The sequence below is a fragment of the Gallinula chloropus genome, assembly GCF_964237585.1.
Source record: "Gallinula chloropus genome assembly, chromosome: 1".
NCBI classification, from domain to species: Eukaryota; Metazoa; Chordata; class Aves; order Gruiformes; family Rallidae; genus Gallinula; species Gallinula chloropus.
In genome coordinates, this window is record NC_140085.1 from 183,618,134 (window position 1) to 183,630,722 (window position 12,589).

At 44.4% G+C, this 12,589-nt stretch overlaps 1 protein-coding gene across 1 annotated transcript; it reads left to right on the forward strand.

Moving 5' to 3' along the window:
• Window positions 1-3,615: 3,615 nt before the first annotated feature.
• CDADC1 (cytidine and dCMP deaminase domain containing 1) lies at window positions 3,616-12,341 on the forward strand (the record flags this gene model as incomplete). The annotated part of the gene is made up of 8 exons (XM_084265544.1): window positions 3,616-3,717; window positions 5,029-5,206; window positions 5,981-6,559; window positions 7,138-7,187; window positions 8,716-8,885; window positions 9,735-9,924; window positions 10,590-10,650; window positions 11,899-12,341. 8 exons carry the CDS (start codon window positions 3,616-3,618, stop codon window positions 11,970-11,972), a joined length of 1,404 nt encoding a protein of 467 aa, XP_084121670.1. The 3' UTR covers window positions 11,973-12,341.
• Window positions 12,342-12,589: the final 248 nt, after the last annotated feature.

Genomic DNA, 12,589 nt, shown 5'->3' on the forward strand with positions numbered 1-12,589 from the left:
GAGACGAACGCTCCCCTTGACGCCGCACCCCAGCGGGCAAAGACCACCGCGAGCAGCTGCCAAGGCGCCCCGACCCCCAGAGAGGTAAAACCCCGCAAAGGGGAGCGGGGCGGAGGGGCACGTTCGCACGTTACGATCCCGCTGGCGAAGGCGGAACCAGCCGCTCGCGGCCGGCAGCCGCCTCAGCCGCTGGCCCGCCCTGTCACGTTAAGCCCCACCCTCTCTTTCCAATCCCGCTTCCTATTGGCCGAGGCGCCCGCCCGTCAGCGGCGGTTGCCATGCGGACGCCCCCGCCGCGGCGACACCCTGAGGGAGGAGCGGGGCGGCCATGGGGGCGGGGTGGGTGAAGGAGCGGGTAGCGGGCGGTCCCGGTACCTGTACCCGCATCGGACCTGGCACCGGTACTGGCACGAATGCACGGCGCGGAGGAAGCAGTGGCGGCGGGGGGGCCGCGGGTGAGCGCGGCGAGCACGCAGACTGACAGCATGGCCGGTGAGCACCGCCCCGCGCCCGCCGCGGGGGGCCTGGTAGCGGGGGCAGGGGGGTGGGGGGGGCTGGACCGGGGCCTGCCCCGGCTGAGAGGGAGCTGCGGTCCCGCCGCGGTGGGGAGCGGGCATGACGGCGGGCGGGGAGGGCAGGCAAGTGTGTGTGGGGGTGTGACCTGACCGGCCTTTCACGGGTCTCCCTTCGCCCACCGGCTACTTCGGAGTGTTCATCGAAACGGTTCATCCTCTCGCCGGGGCACTCGTACGGCTTGTCCCTCCCGGGGCTGCCGGAGAGCTCCCGCCTCTCTCCCCTCCACTGCTGTTTCACAGACTGCTCCTGCCCCTGCAACAAAGTATTGCCCCCCTCCTCCCGTGTCGTCCCGTCCCGTGTCCGTGCCCCCCCCCCCCCAGCCCCCGTATACACTCATTCAGGCGGCCTTTTGATGACATAGGCTTGTATTTTCCCCCCACACCCCCCAAAACAATCCGGTTTTCCATTGCCCTCACTAACCCCTAGAGCAGGGCCCGCCTACAAATAGAGAGCAACTTCCTCCCGAAGCTGCGGATGCCCAGACCAAGCGGGTTTTGGTAGATCTCGTGTATCCCATCACTGCAGTGCCAGGGGGACAGTGCACACATCACCCCCCATGGGCTGTGTATGTAGTTCCCTTGGCTGAGGAGCACAACAGTGCTGACAGGTCTCCTCGTGGGTAGGTGGGGTTTGTGTCTTCCTAGTTCTGTGGAAATCCTGCTTCCAAGGGAGATGAAATCTGAAACTAGTTTCTAGTTTCCTTTTCCCAGACAGAGAGTCATGCCATTGATTTCCTCCTCCTTGATGATGTCAGAGCACAGTACCCATAAGATGACTTCTTACAAAAAGCCTTTCAGACTTTGAACTAAGGACTCCTCCATTGCAGCCATGGCGTAATCCTGTATCTCAGTCACATCCGGCTGGGCAGTGCCCTGCTCCTTTGCACATGTAGGTGTGGAAGCAGCAGGGTTTTCAACTCTGGCCTTCACAGCATCCTTTCCCTGGAGCACGCTTTGCCTCACTGGAGCAAAATCCACAACCTGGAGGAACAAATTCGTACCTTTGTATGAAGTGGGGAAGCTGGGAGGATTTGACACACCTGAAAAGAGCGTTCCTTTCATACATGGTTTTGCCCTCAGCAGCAAAGAGCCTGATTCCTTTGCTTCCCCTGTCTTCTGTAGTTGCTTGAAATTCTGTAAAATGTCTTCTACCTTTTTTCCAGGCCATTTCAGCCAGTGTTCTTTTCACTCTGTTGAACTTAAGGGAACATTGAGCTACAGAAATCGATAAAGATGCTGATACATCGATATGATAACTGACCACAAGCCTTTTCCTTTTTCATCATAATATTCTTCTGCTTCTCATTATAGATTCATGTCAGTTCACAGCAGGGCTGTGAAACGCACATTCTTTTTTGTTTCCCATGTGTTTGACAGGTCACGCTCAGATTAGGCCCAAGACAACAAATACTAATTCACACTTGTTTCTGGTGTATTCTGTTTGAAATCTCTGTATGACAAATTGTAATCCATTTTAGAAAACATGGTCCTGTATGTGTGAGTTATTATAAAAGGCACTGTTTATTAAGCTTAGCATTTGGAACTGTACCTGTGTGTACTACAACAGGAGAGAACAGGGACTGTAATGAGAATGAATTCAAATACCCACTTAAGAAAACAAATCCTACGTGTTTAGATGTGCCTTGTAGACTTACTTTTACAGTTCTCTTTTAGTACAGGTGTGCTATTTGCCATGTACATTTCCAGCAGTACAGTGTCTGTGCTAACCAGGTGCCCCTTGGGGTGCTTGCGCACAGTGGGATAGCATAGTTGGGTGGCCTGAGGAGTAGTGGATGAGAGTGTGGCATCAGATGGTGTTGCTGAGAGGTCTGTAGTTGCTTTCCAGAATCCCCAGTAATTTTGTTCTAACTTCTGTGTGAAAAAAGCTACTTAAATGACATCTGAAAATTATATTCCAGTCATGGGTTGCACATGTTTATCTGCTGTGCTAATTGTTTGGGTTCACAGACATGTCATTAAACTAACCCTCTCCCACAAAGCACACTTAGTATCTGATAATATCTCTTCCAAACTGCTGGAACGGCTTAAATAAATGCTTTTCTCTATTCTGTTCTTGCCTCTAACTTCTCCTCTTTTGCAAAAGCTGTAACATTTGCAGGAAGGGATAAAACAAAAAATAATATTATTGTCAGGCAGCACTCATGAGACCTCCAGAGGAGTATGTTCACTACATGCTCTTGGTAAGCACCCCAAAATAGGGACTGGAGCTATTTTTAGGATTACATGCAAAGTGCAAGGGGCAAGAAAGCTTTACATCTGCAGTGGTGTAGACATGAGTGAACAATGCAGTTCCTTTTTCATTTGTGGGACAGTTGGTAATGCTGAGCACTGGCCCTCACAGGACAGTGACCAGATTTTGAGTAGAAGCACAGTACAGCAGAAGGTGCTGGTCTGCAAAGGGATTTTCAGCTACTACCTCTTTGGTTATTTAGTCAGAAGTAACGGCCTGAGCAATGGCTTTGAAATTTTTTAAAAAGTCTAACCAAAATTCAAGCAGACTGTAAAAAAACAGAAGCAGGTTTCCCCAAAAGTGATGTAACTGGAAGGTTTCACAATGGCTCATCCACTCTTGCTGCGGGTGTCAGTGTAAGGTAATGATGCGTGCCTGGATATTTTTGCTCTCCTCTGTGGTGAGCCCGAAGCCGAATCACAAGCTGTGTCTCCAGTTTTTGTAAGCATCTCTGAATCACTTGAGCACGTAAGTTACACTGGATCTGATCTGTTGTTTCTGCTCTTTATCTCTGAGTAGAATTAACTCACTGGATTTCAGTGAAAGTTTTGGCACTTTCTCTTGTCGCACAGATCTGATCTCTGCACCCAGATGTGAGCATTCTGAGTTGAACAACTCACACCCTGAAGAGGACAGTGGGGATTTGGCTGCTGCAATAGCAGAAGTAGTCAATAAACCATCTTCTGTTGCAGCAGTGGTGTAGAAGACCAGGAAAACATTGTTCAGCAGTGGGAGGTTTCTTTATAAATATCATTTAATAAATATTTCTTCTTTTTTTTTTTTCTTCTAATGACAGGTCAAATGCCAAGACTTTCTAAGGTCAATCTTTTTACTTTGTTCAGTCTCTGGATGGAGCTCTTTCCCTCAGCTGAGCCACAGAAAAAATCACAGGTAAAATGCCTTCACTTTACTGTTAATCAGTCTTCATGAACATCTGCTAGTAGCTCCTGCAGTGAACTTAACATCACTGCTCTTTACATGACAGATAGTCCTGAGGGGAAAAAACAAACAAAAAGTTGATAAGCGTTTTTCAAGTATTTTTTTAGACTAGGAAAAAAATCCACTGGTGGGAGAAAACCAGCAGAATGGTTAAATGGTGTGCAATTTTGGAAAAGCTTTGAAAGGCAAGGTGTACCCCCAACAGGTGAAGCAAACAGTAAAAAAATGATGGTGGGTATTTTGAAAAGCATAACAAAGGAGCAATGGTGTACACCATGTACTTCTTAATATATGCTAACTCTGGCTTTAAAATCAGTGTGGTTGATGGTGTAGAGATACTCTTTAAAATGTAAATATTTATGACTGTAGAAGAGTTCTATTATACAGCAGATGTGCACAGAACTACCTGAAAGGTTTGTTGATGAAGCACTTGTAGATAACTACCTTAGTGACTATGAAAAGGAACGGTCCTTGAGACTGGGTCTTCTGCCAGTTACACGTCAAAGCAGAGGGGCGTTTTCAGAGTGTCCTGGAACAGTGTGTTTCCTTTTGTGATCAGGGTTCTTGTTGTGCTCTTTGAAATGATTGCTAGTTTGTGCAGAGCATACCCACGTATCAGCCAGGACAAGGAAAGATAGGAAAGTACTGTGAGTGACAATTAGGCCTAATTTCCAGAGCTTGGTACATCCCAGACCAGATCTGAAAGAGGGATAGATGAGTAGCACAATACAGACTTCAAAAGCAGTTTCAAATTTTGTAATTCAGTTAGGAATGGCGCTTGGGGTATACGTAGGGTTTTAGTACAGGCTCATTTCTGTTACCACAAAGAAATCGGATAATTTACAGATCTAAGGCAGCAGTGTTCTGGTAGCAGCTGGATTGCATAATGAGATGTGTTTCATCAGCTTCAAGAAACTAGCCTGTATCCAGTTTCTTTCCAATACATGGGAATCCAGATGTAAGAGCTCTTGTCTGTAGTATGCAGACTTTTTCCATGGAAAAATCTTTAGAACCAAGATCCATTTCTATAAGTGAAGGCACAGAAATTGAGCAAGAGAAGCTATTGGCTTCCAGGATGGTCAAACTTAAGACAGAAATGAAATTCAACAGCGTTTCCAGATGTTGGATAATTCAGAGGGGTTTTCAGCTATAATTGACAGAATTTTCTATGCTGCTTCTGGGCTTTGTTATGGACAAAGAAATGACCAGAACAATCAGGAATTTGACACAATAAAATAATAATAGTAATGCATTTCTCTGTAGGTAAAGAAGAGTGGTCTAGTTGTGGTGAAGAACACGAAGATTATAGGTCTTCATTGTTCCAGCCCAGACTTGCACGCTGGCCAGATTGCACTCATTAAACACGGATCGAGACTTAAAAACTGTGATCTTTATTTTTCTAGAAAACCATGTTCAACCTGTTTAAAAATGATTGTAAACGGTAAGTAGTGACTCTTGTAGAGTAAATGTTATGCTTGTGATTAGTGGTATCAGAAAGCCTGTTTTCTCTTTGGACTGGCCCAGTTGTAATGCCAGTCCCTAAATTGTGTAGCCAACACTGATATTTTCCATGAGGCTGAAAACAGTGTTGAACATGCATTTCCTGGTGCCAGTGATCAAGAAATTGCTGCTGAGACCCTATTTCTCTCTGCAGCTATTGCTGTTCATGAGGCTTGCCTCTTGGTTGGGATGCACTGCTGAGATTCTGGCATACCTGTTGCACTTTGCCAGAGCAACCCTAAACCTGTGATGAGTAGGCTTAGATTGCTCCTTTTTTCTTGCCTGCCCATTGCTTGTCCGTGGCACCAGTGGAAGGGTGTTTTTTTAAGACAGAAATCACAGGGAGTATGAGAGAGATGAAGAGAGATGAAGACATGTCAGATTATTCATTATAGGACCTGCTGGTACAGCCCTTCTGCACGTACAGGGCTTTAATCTCAGCAGCAACTTCTGTTAGTGCGAACTTTTTTGTGTAGTGTTAATGTATCTGTTGTAAGACTTAGGAAATACCAATTTATATCTGTAGTCTGATTATTAAGCCTGATAAGATCTTGATACACATATATGTTAGCATTTTTATTGTCCAGGTGCCAGCAAAACAGCACTCATGGCCGTAAAGGAGTAAAAAGAGGGTTATGTGATAGTGTGTTGCAAATGAGGTGTGTATTCCACTGTGCCTGCATGGTTCCTTCTGCTGCATTATCCTCTCTTCCAGCTGGGGTGAACAGGATTTCTTACTGGCCTGCAGATCCCGAAATGAGCTTGCAGAACGAGGCGTCCAATCCCGTCACCACTGATGATGCAAAGCTAGATGCCAAAGCAGTAGAAAGACTGAAGTCGAATAGCCGTGCTCGCGTGTGTGTGTTGCTTCAGCCCTTGGTGTGCTATATGGTGCAATTTATTGAAGAAACTTCCACCAAGTTTGATTTTATTCAAAAAATAGCAAAATCTCTGCCTGACTCCGATACTGAATTTTATACTGCTTGTAGACAGGAGAGAATAAAAGAGTATGAAAGCTTATTCCTAATTCCAAATGAGGAAACTCACAAGCAGATATTGATGACAATAGGACTGGAGAACCTCTGTGAAAACCCATACTTCAGCAACCTTAGGCAAAATATGAAAGATCTTGTGTTGGTCTTGGCAACAGTGGCTGCCAGTGTCCCTGTCTCTGACCGCTTTGGATTTTACAACAGTGAATCACGGCGAACAAATGACACAGACCATCAGGGCTTGCCCCAAGAAATTGCAAGGCACTGCATGATACAGGCCAGACTACTTGCGTACCGGACAGGTGAGTTGTTCTAGTAGTGGAGGAAGAACGGGTCTCATGAGTAGAGTGAGTTCCTGATTTCAGTCTTACTTCTTCCAAATAATTCCTTGAGTGAGCTGCCAAATTCCGTTCCTACATCTGTGAAACAGGAGTAGCAGTCGTAGTAAAAACCCCACAGGGGTACACAGTATTGTGAGTGAAAGTCCCAGGCTTTCCAAGAGAAAAATCAGGACAGTTATTTCACTTACAGTGCCAGCAAAGCCTGCCCTGCCAACATGTCCAACACCTATCTAAAAATAGAATACAATGACATTTAAACTCTTAAAGCTGCTCTGAGGCTCTTTTTGTATGCAGGCTTCACAAAGAGTTTCTGTTATAAAATTAGTGTCAATATTTTAAGCATCTTATGTACACTTCTTCAGAAAAGAGCAGCAAAACAATACCTTTCCAGTAGGGCATTAAGTACAGTTATATTATGTTTCCTAGTTCCAATCTTATTAGTGAAAATGATTATCTATCTGATGGGGGGTTTCTTGGCAAAGATGCTGGAGTTTTGCTGTGGCCATTGTTATTTACTGCTAAAACATTGTGTATTTTAGAGGATCATAAAACGGGAGTTGGAGCTATTATCTGGGCAGAAGAAAAGTCAGTAAGTATGGAAAAAGTTACTTTTCTTTGGACTCACAATTCATATGCTTGAATCTGCTTTGAGCTTGTTATTTTGCTTTAAGTTTATACACCTGGGTTTTTCCTACACACAGCGCAGTGCTATAGCAAGTGTGCATTTCTCATTCTTTAGTTACTAAGTTAACGACTGGTTCATCATTATGCTGTCAAAATGAAGGGGAAGTATGAGAGGATGTAGTAACCACCACAGGGTCTGTGCCAAGCTTTTCCCTGTGCTTGCTTCCCTAGTCATTGTCAGTTACTGCAGATGTCCTGACTACGAAGTTTGGCCACATCTGCTGATCAGGCAGCATGTGCCCCCTCTGCATGGTCCTTCTTTGCAGCTTTTTTGGAGAGGTCTCAGTGCAATCATAGCAGGGCAACTTCTTGAGGATTTTTGTTGCAGCTGAAATGCTGTACCACTTTCTTTTTTGGATCCAAGCAATATTTTTCTACAAATACTGTTAGTGTGTGTGTTCCCATCTAAACATCCAAACAAAAGCTTTTATTCCTTTATATCTCTGTGCATATTACCAGTCCCAGGAAGCCTCACTCCTCATGCAGCTTCAGCATACTCTTCATCTGTTTTTAGCACTTCAGTCATCAACTGCTCATTGCTGTGTGTTGTTCTGATTTCAGTCACCAGTTGCTACTTTGTCAGCCTACTGGTCACTGGGTCTGTTGGAAGATGGGTGAAACAGAGTTGCTGGCTAACTCCATCCATATTTCATTATGTACATTGCAGAAAGGCTTAAGGACTAAATCATTCAGAGGTTTTGTTCCTGCCATCAGTATTACTTCCTAAAAGGAAAGCCTCTCAATCTTGGTGCAGTGTGTTGGCTGCAGTGTCAGTTTGCCTGTGGTGCTCCTGTGGAGCTTAATGGAAAAGCTCCATACAGGCAGGAAGCAGTTAGCAAGAACTGAGTTCTCTCTTAACTGCTATAACTTGGCATGGAATCATAGAATGGTTTCAGTTGGAAAAGACCTTCAAGATCATCAAGTCCAACCATCTATCCAGCTCTACTAGGTCCAACACTAGACCATGCCACTAAGCATCCTATCTACTCTTCTTTTAAAGAAAACACCTACAGGGATGGTGACATAACCACCTCCCTGGGCAGCCTGTTCCAATATCTGACAACCCTTTCAGTACAGAAATTTTTCCTAATACCCAGCCTAAACTTCCCCTGGCACAACTTCAGACCATTTCTTCTTGTCACTAGCTACCAGGGAGAAGAGACTGATCCCCCACCTCACTACACCCTCCTGTCAGGTAGTTGTAGAGAGCAACGAGGTCTCCCCTCAGCCTCCATTTCTCCAGACTAAACAATCCCAGCTCCCTCAGCTGCTCCTCATAAGATCTGTCTTCTAAAACCTTCGCCAGCTTTGTAGCCCTTCTCTGGACAGGCTCAAGCGTGTCCTTCTTGTAGTGAGAATATATACTGCACAACATTATGACTTAGTACCCAGTTTAAATGTCTCCAAATCTAATGCTTTGCTTGCAGTTGCAGAGGAGCTGTGATGGAACGGGAGCAATGTATTTTGTAGGCTGTGGTTACAATGCCTTTCCTGTTGGGTCTGAATATGCAGATTTCCCACACATGGACGATAAACAGAAGGATCGTGAAATCAGAAAATTCAGATACATTATACATGCAGAGCAGAACGCCTTGACATTCAGGTAATGGGTTTGGTGTTACCACAGAAAATGATGAGACAGCTCAGAGGCAATTCCATGACAAATGCATGATGTCACTGTGATGGAGTGCGGATTGCAGTCATGGTCATGTTTATGCCTATGATGTGGAATTTGGATGTGCGTGGACACAGTCAGCTCTGGGGTTTCTTCAGACTTCTTAAGTAAACTTGGCTTTTAAAGAACATGCAGTCTAACACATGGCAGCTATCCTTCAGACACAAGCTTCTGCTTCCTGTTAGGACCATGCTACAACCTGAAATCATAGAATCATAGGGGTTGGAAGGGACCATAAGAGATCATCGGGTCCAACCCCCCTGCCAAAGCAGCTCCCTAGGTCATATTGCACAGGTCGGCATCCAGACAGGTCTTGAATATCTCCAGAGATGGAGACTCCACCACCTCCCTGGGCAGCCTGTCCCAGGGCTCTGTCACCCTCACTGTGTAAAAGTTCTTCCGCATGTTGGTGTTGAACTTCCTGTGCTCCAGTTTGCAGCCATTGCCCCTTGTCCTGTCCCCACAGACCACTGAAAAGGGGCTGGCCATTTCCCCCTGCATCCCATACTTAAGATATTTATAAACATTAATAAGTATGGAACTGTGGCAATTGTTCAGGCTTCCAACCATGATATGCATGGAAAAGTGGGAGGCGTGTGCTGTTCACAGATAGTAAAACCAAGCCAGATATCATCGTGTGCTTGTGCACTTGAGTAGGAGTAAGTTGCTTCTGAGAGTAGATAACCTAACGTTTCTCTGCTTGCTCTTTTGAAGTATCACTTGATAGGTTCAGACCTGTCCAGACATAAACTCAGAAATTCTGTTTCCTGACTGCAGGTGTCGAGAAATCAAGCCAGACGAGAGAAGCATGATATTTGTGACAAAGTGTCCATGTGATGAGTGTGTCCCTTTGATTAAAGGGGCTGGTATCAAGCAGATCTATGCAGGGGATGTTGATGCTGGAAAAAAGAAAGCAGACATATCCTATATGAAGTTTGGTGAACTTGAGGGTGTCAGCAAATTTACAGTAAGTGTCGAAATGTTCTATATTCTAAAAACTGGGCAGCACTGAGGCAGGGCGGGGGGTTGGAGGGAGCAGTCACCCGCAGCCTACATAGAGGAGGGTTTTCTGATGCTGTTTTAGTCAAGTGAGTGGAATGGAGAGACTGCTGTGTCATGGCACTGGAGAGGAGTGGTGTGCCATGTGACAGATGGTGGGGCTGAGTGTGCCTGTTTTCTGTGGTGCAGTTTCCTTGCACATTTCCCTCTAATTGTTGCTGCTGTTGGAGGTGGTCTCTTCACACTCTTAAGTTCTCTCCAGGCCTCCCAGTCACAGCATGGCAGCTGGTGTGGGAGATGGCTGTGTGATGTTGTAGGCCCTTCCAGCACATCCTAAAAGAGCTGCGGTGGGTTTTGAAGGTGGCGAGGTGCACCTGAGCTTGAGGGGCTCGCCGTGACAGACTGCAGCGCTGTCAGTTTGAGCAGGCTCATTTCCCCTTCCCAACGGAGTAAATGGCCATGCATCCCTTAATAGCTTTTTATCCTCCACACAAGTATGTGTTGGAAGGAGAGCTCTTCATTTTCTGCCTCATCCCTAGTCATGCCTTGCAGTGAAGGACTGTAGGGTACTTTTTCTTTCTCCCTTTGCTCTTTCTCCTGGAATAAGAAAACTTTTTCTTCTTCTTTTACCAGTGGCAACTAAATCCATTGCAGACTAATGCTATAGAATTCCATGACCCCTCAACCAGGGAAAGTAAGTATTTTTTCATTAATTAATTTTATTACTGAAGTCATAAAGTAAATGAGATCAAGTTTTAAACAAAGCTGAATTCCTCTGGGATTGATCAGTCTTAATTAATTTTGTTTCTGATTAGTTACATTTTGCTATGAAAACTCCTCTGAGCTTTTTGAACAGATGAACTAATGGTAAGCTGGAAAAAAAGCTTTTAACAAGTGCTTGGCATTGGTACACATGTCACAAAGTCTAGTAATGCTGTTATCAAGGTCAACAACATGCTGTTTTGCACGTGGCCATTTCAGACTTTTGATACTGTGCTCTATTAAGAGCACAGTTCTTTTGCAAGAGAAATCAGGACTCCTCCAAGTCATTTAAATATGTTCTGCAGAACATTTCAGTTTTTCTTTCACGAAGTAGAGTCTATGACAGTGCTTTTCAATCAACATTTATTTTTGTGTGTGTATACACACACAAAAGGCCATAAAATCCTTAACAATCAAGGAAGACGTCATCTGAAGACAGGATTTAGATGAGTCTTATGTTGAAGCCTTTTTGTGCTACGAAAGAGACTCATCATAAGCATCTACTTTCAGCTTCCAGTCCTAGAATTTCTCATCCATAGGTGAAAATAATGTGGGAAAAGAAGATAAATAATTTTTATGCCTCTAGGATAAAGATACAGAGCATGAAGAGAGGGAGTTGGTGGTTTTTCAAAGCACTGAGCACCCTGCTAGGAGCATAAAAAAGACTGAAGGTGTTTTTTATAGCACCGAAATAGCCACGTACTACCAGCTGATTCTTAACATGTAGTGAGGTAGATTAGTGAAGAAGTCCCTTTGTTAGCTATTTCCTTATGAGCTGGGGGGGAAAGGGGGAAGGGAAGGGCTCTGAATAGTGTTTATGTCATTAGTAATCACTGCAAAATGTTAGGGCTTGTTTGTCCCTCTCTCTGCTAATGGTTTTTAGACCCAGCTGGAGAAAGATTCATCCTGGGGTACTGTTTGACAACCTTTAACAGGGCTCATTTTTCTAACAGTGTTTTCTTTGAGATGGTATGCTTGCATTTTCAACTCTGAACTGTTTTAAGTTCCTTTTTTTCCCTTAGTATGTTTCTTTTACTATGATTATTGCGTGTTCCTCCCTATGGGGAAGAAGATAAGCCCCCCCCCTCCCACCTAGTGTTATTTCAGTGCATCTGTATGTGTTGAGACTTTAGACTATGCTTGCTATTGTATTAATGTTTCACACATGTTTTTTCTTTAGATGGGGTCCAGAAAACAAAATCACTAGATGACCAGCAGCACCAGAACAAGAAACTGTGTCTTGGTCACTATTGAATAATTATGCACTTCTGCAGTCTTGCTCTGTACTTTTTATAATGCAGCCTGTTTGCACTTTCAAATAAGGAAGAGTTTTATTTATTGTTTGGAAGGTGATTTTTAGAATAAGTTTATTTATGATGTCTTAAATGTTTTACAGAGTTACCTTAAGGTCTTTTTAATTTAGAAGTTCCTGGGGAAAAATGCTGCTTGTATTTTCTGTGAAAGTAACCGGGTGGCTAATTAGCACATTAAAAAAAACAAACAAACAAACAACTCAAAGTTGATTGCTGGTAGATCAGAGTAATAATAAAATGGTATCTTTTTCTGCTTGGTGTATTGAGGGAATGGATTTCAAAGTTCTGGGCTAGCAGAATGCAGAAATAAGCCCTAGTTCTTCAAGTACAATCATCAAGGGAATATTGTAGGCAATGACAGATAACCACTAGCAATTATTCCTGATCCTGAAAGTGGCTTTTGCTTCTCAGTCTTCTTATATAAAGGAGACAAAGCCATTGGGATGGCAGTCATTGCTAGGTGAGTGATTTGGAGATCAAGCTTCTCTCATGCATACCCTCTTCCAGCTTCCATAGCTGCAGAGCTACTGGGTTTTGTGCTACTTGCATTGCTGCTCT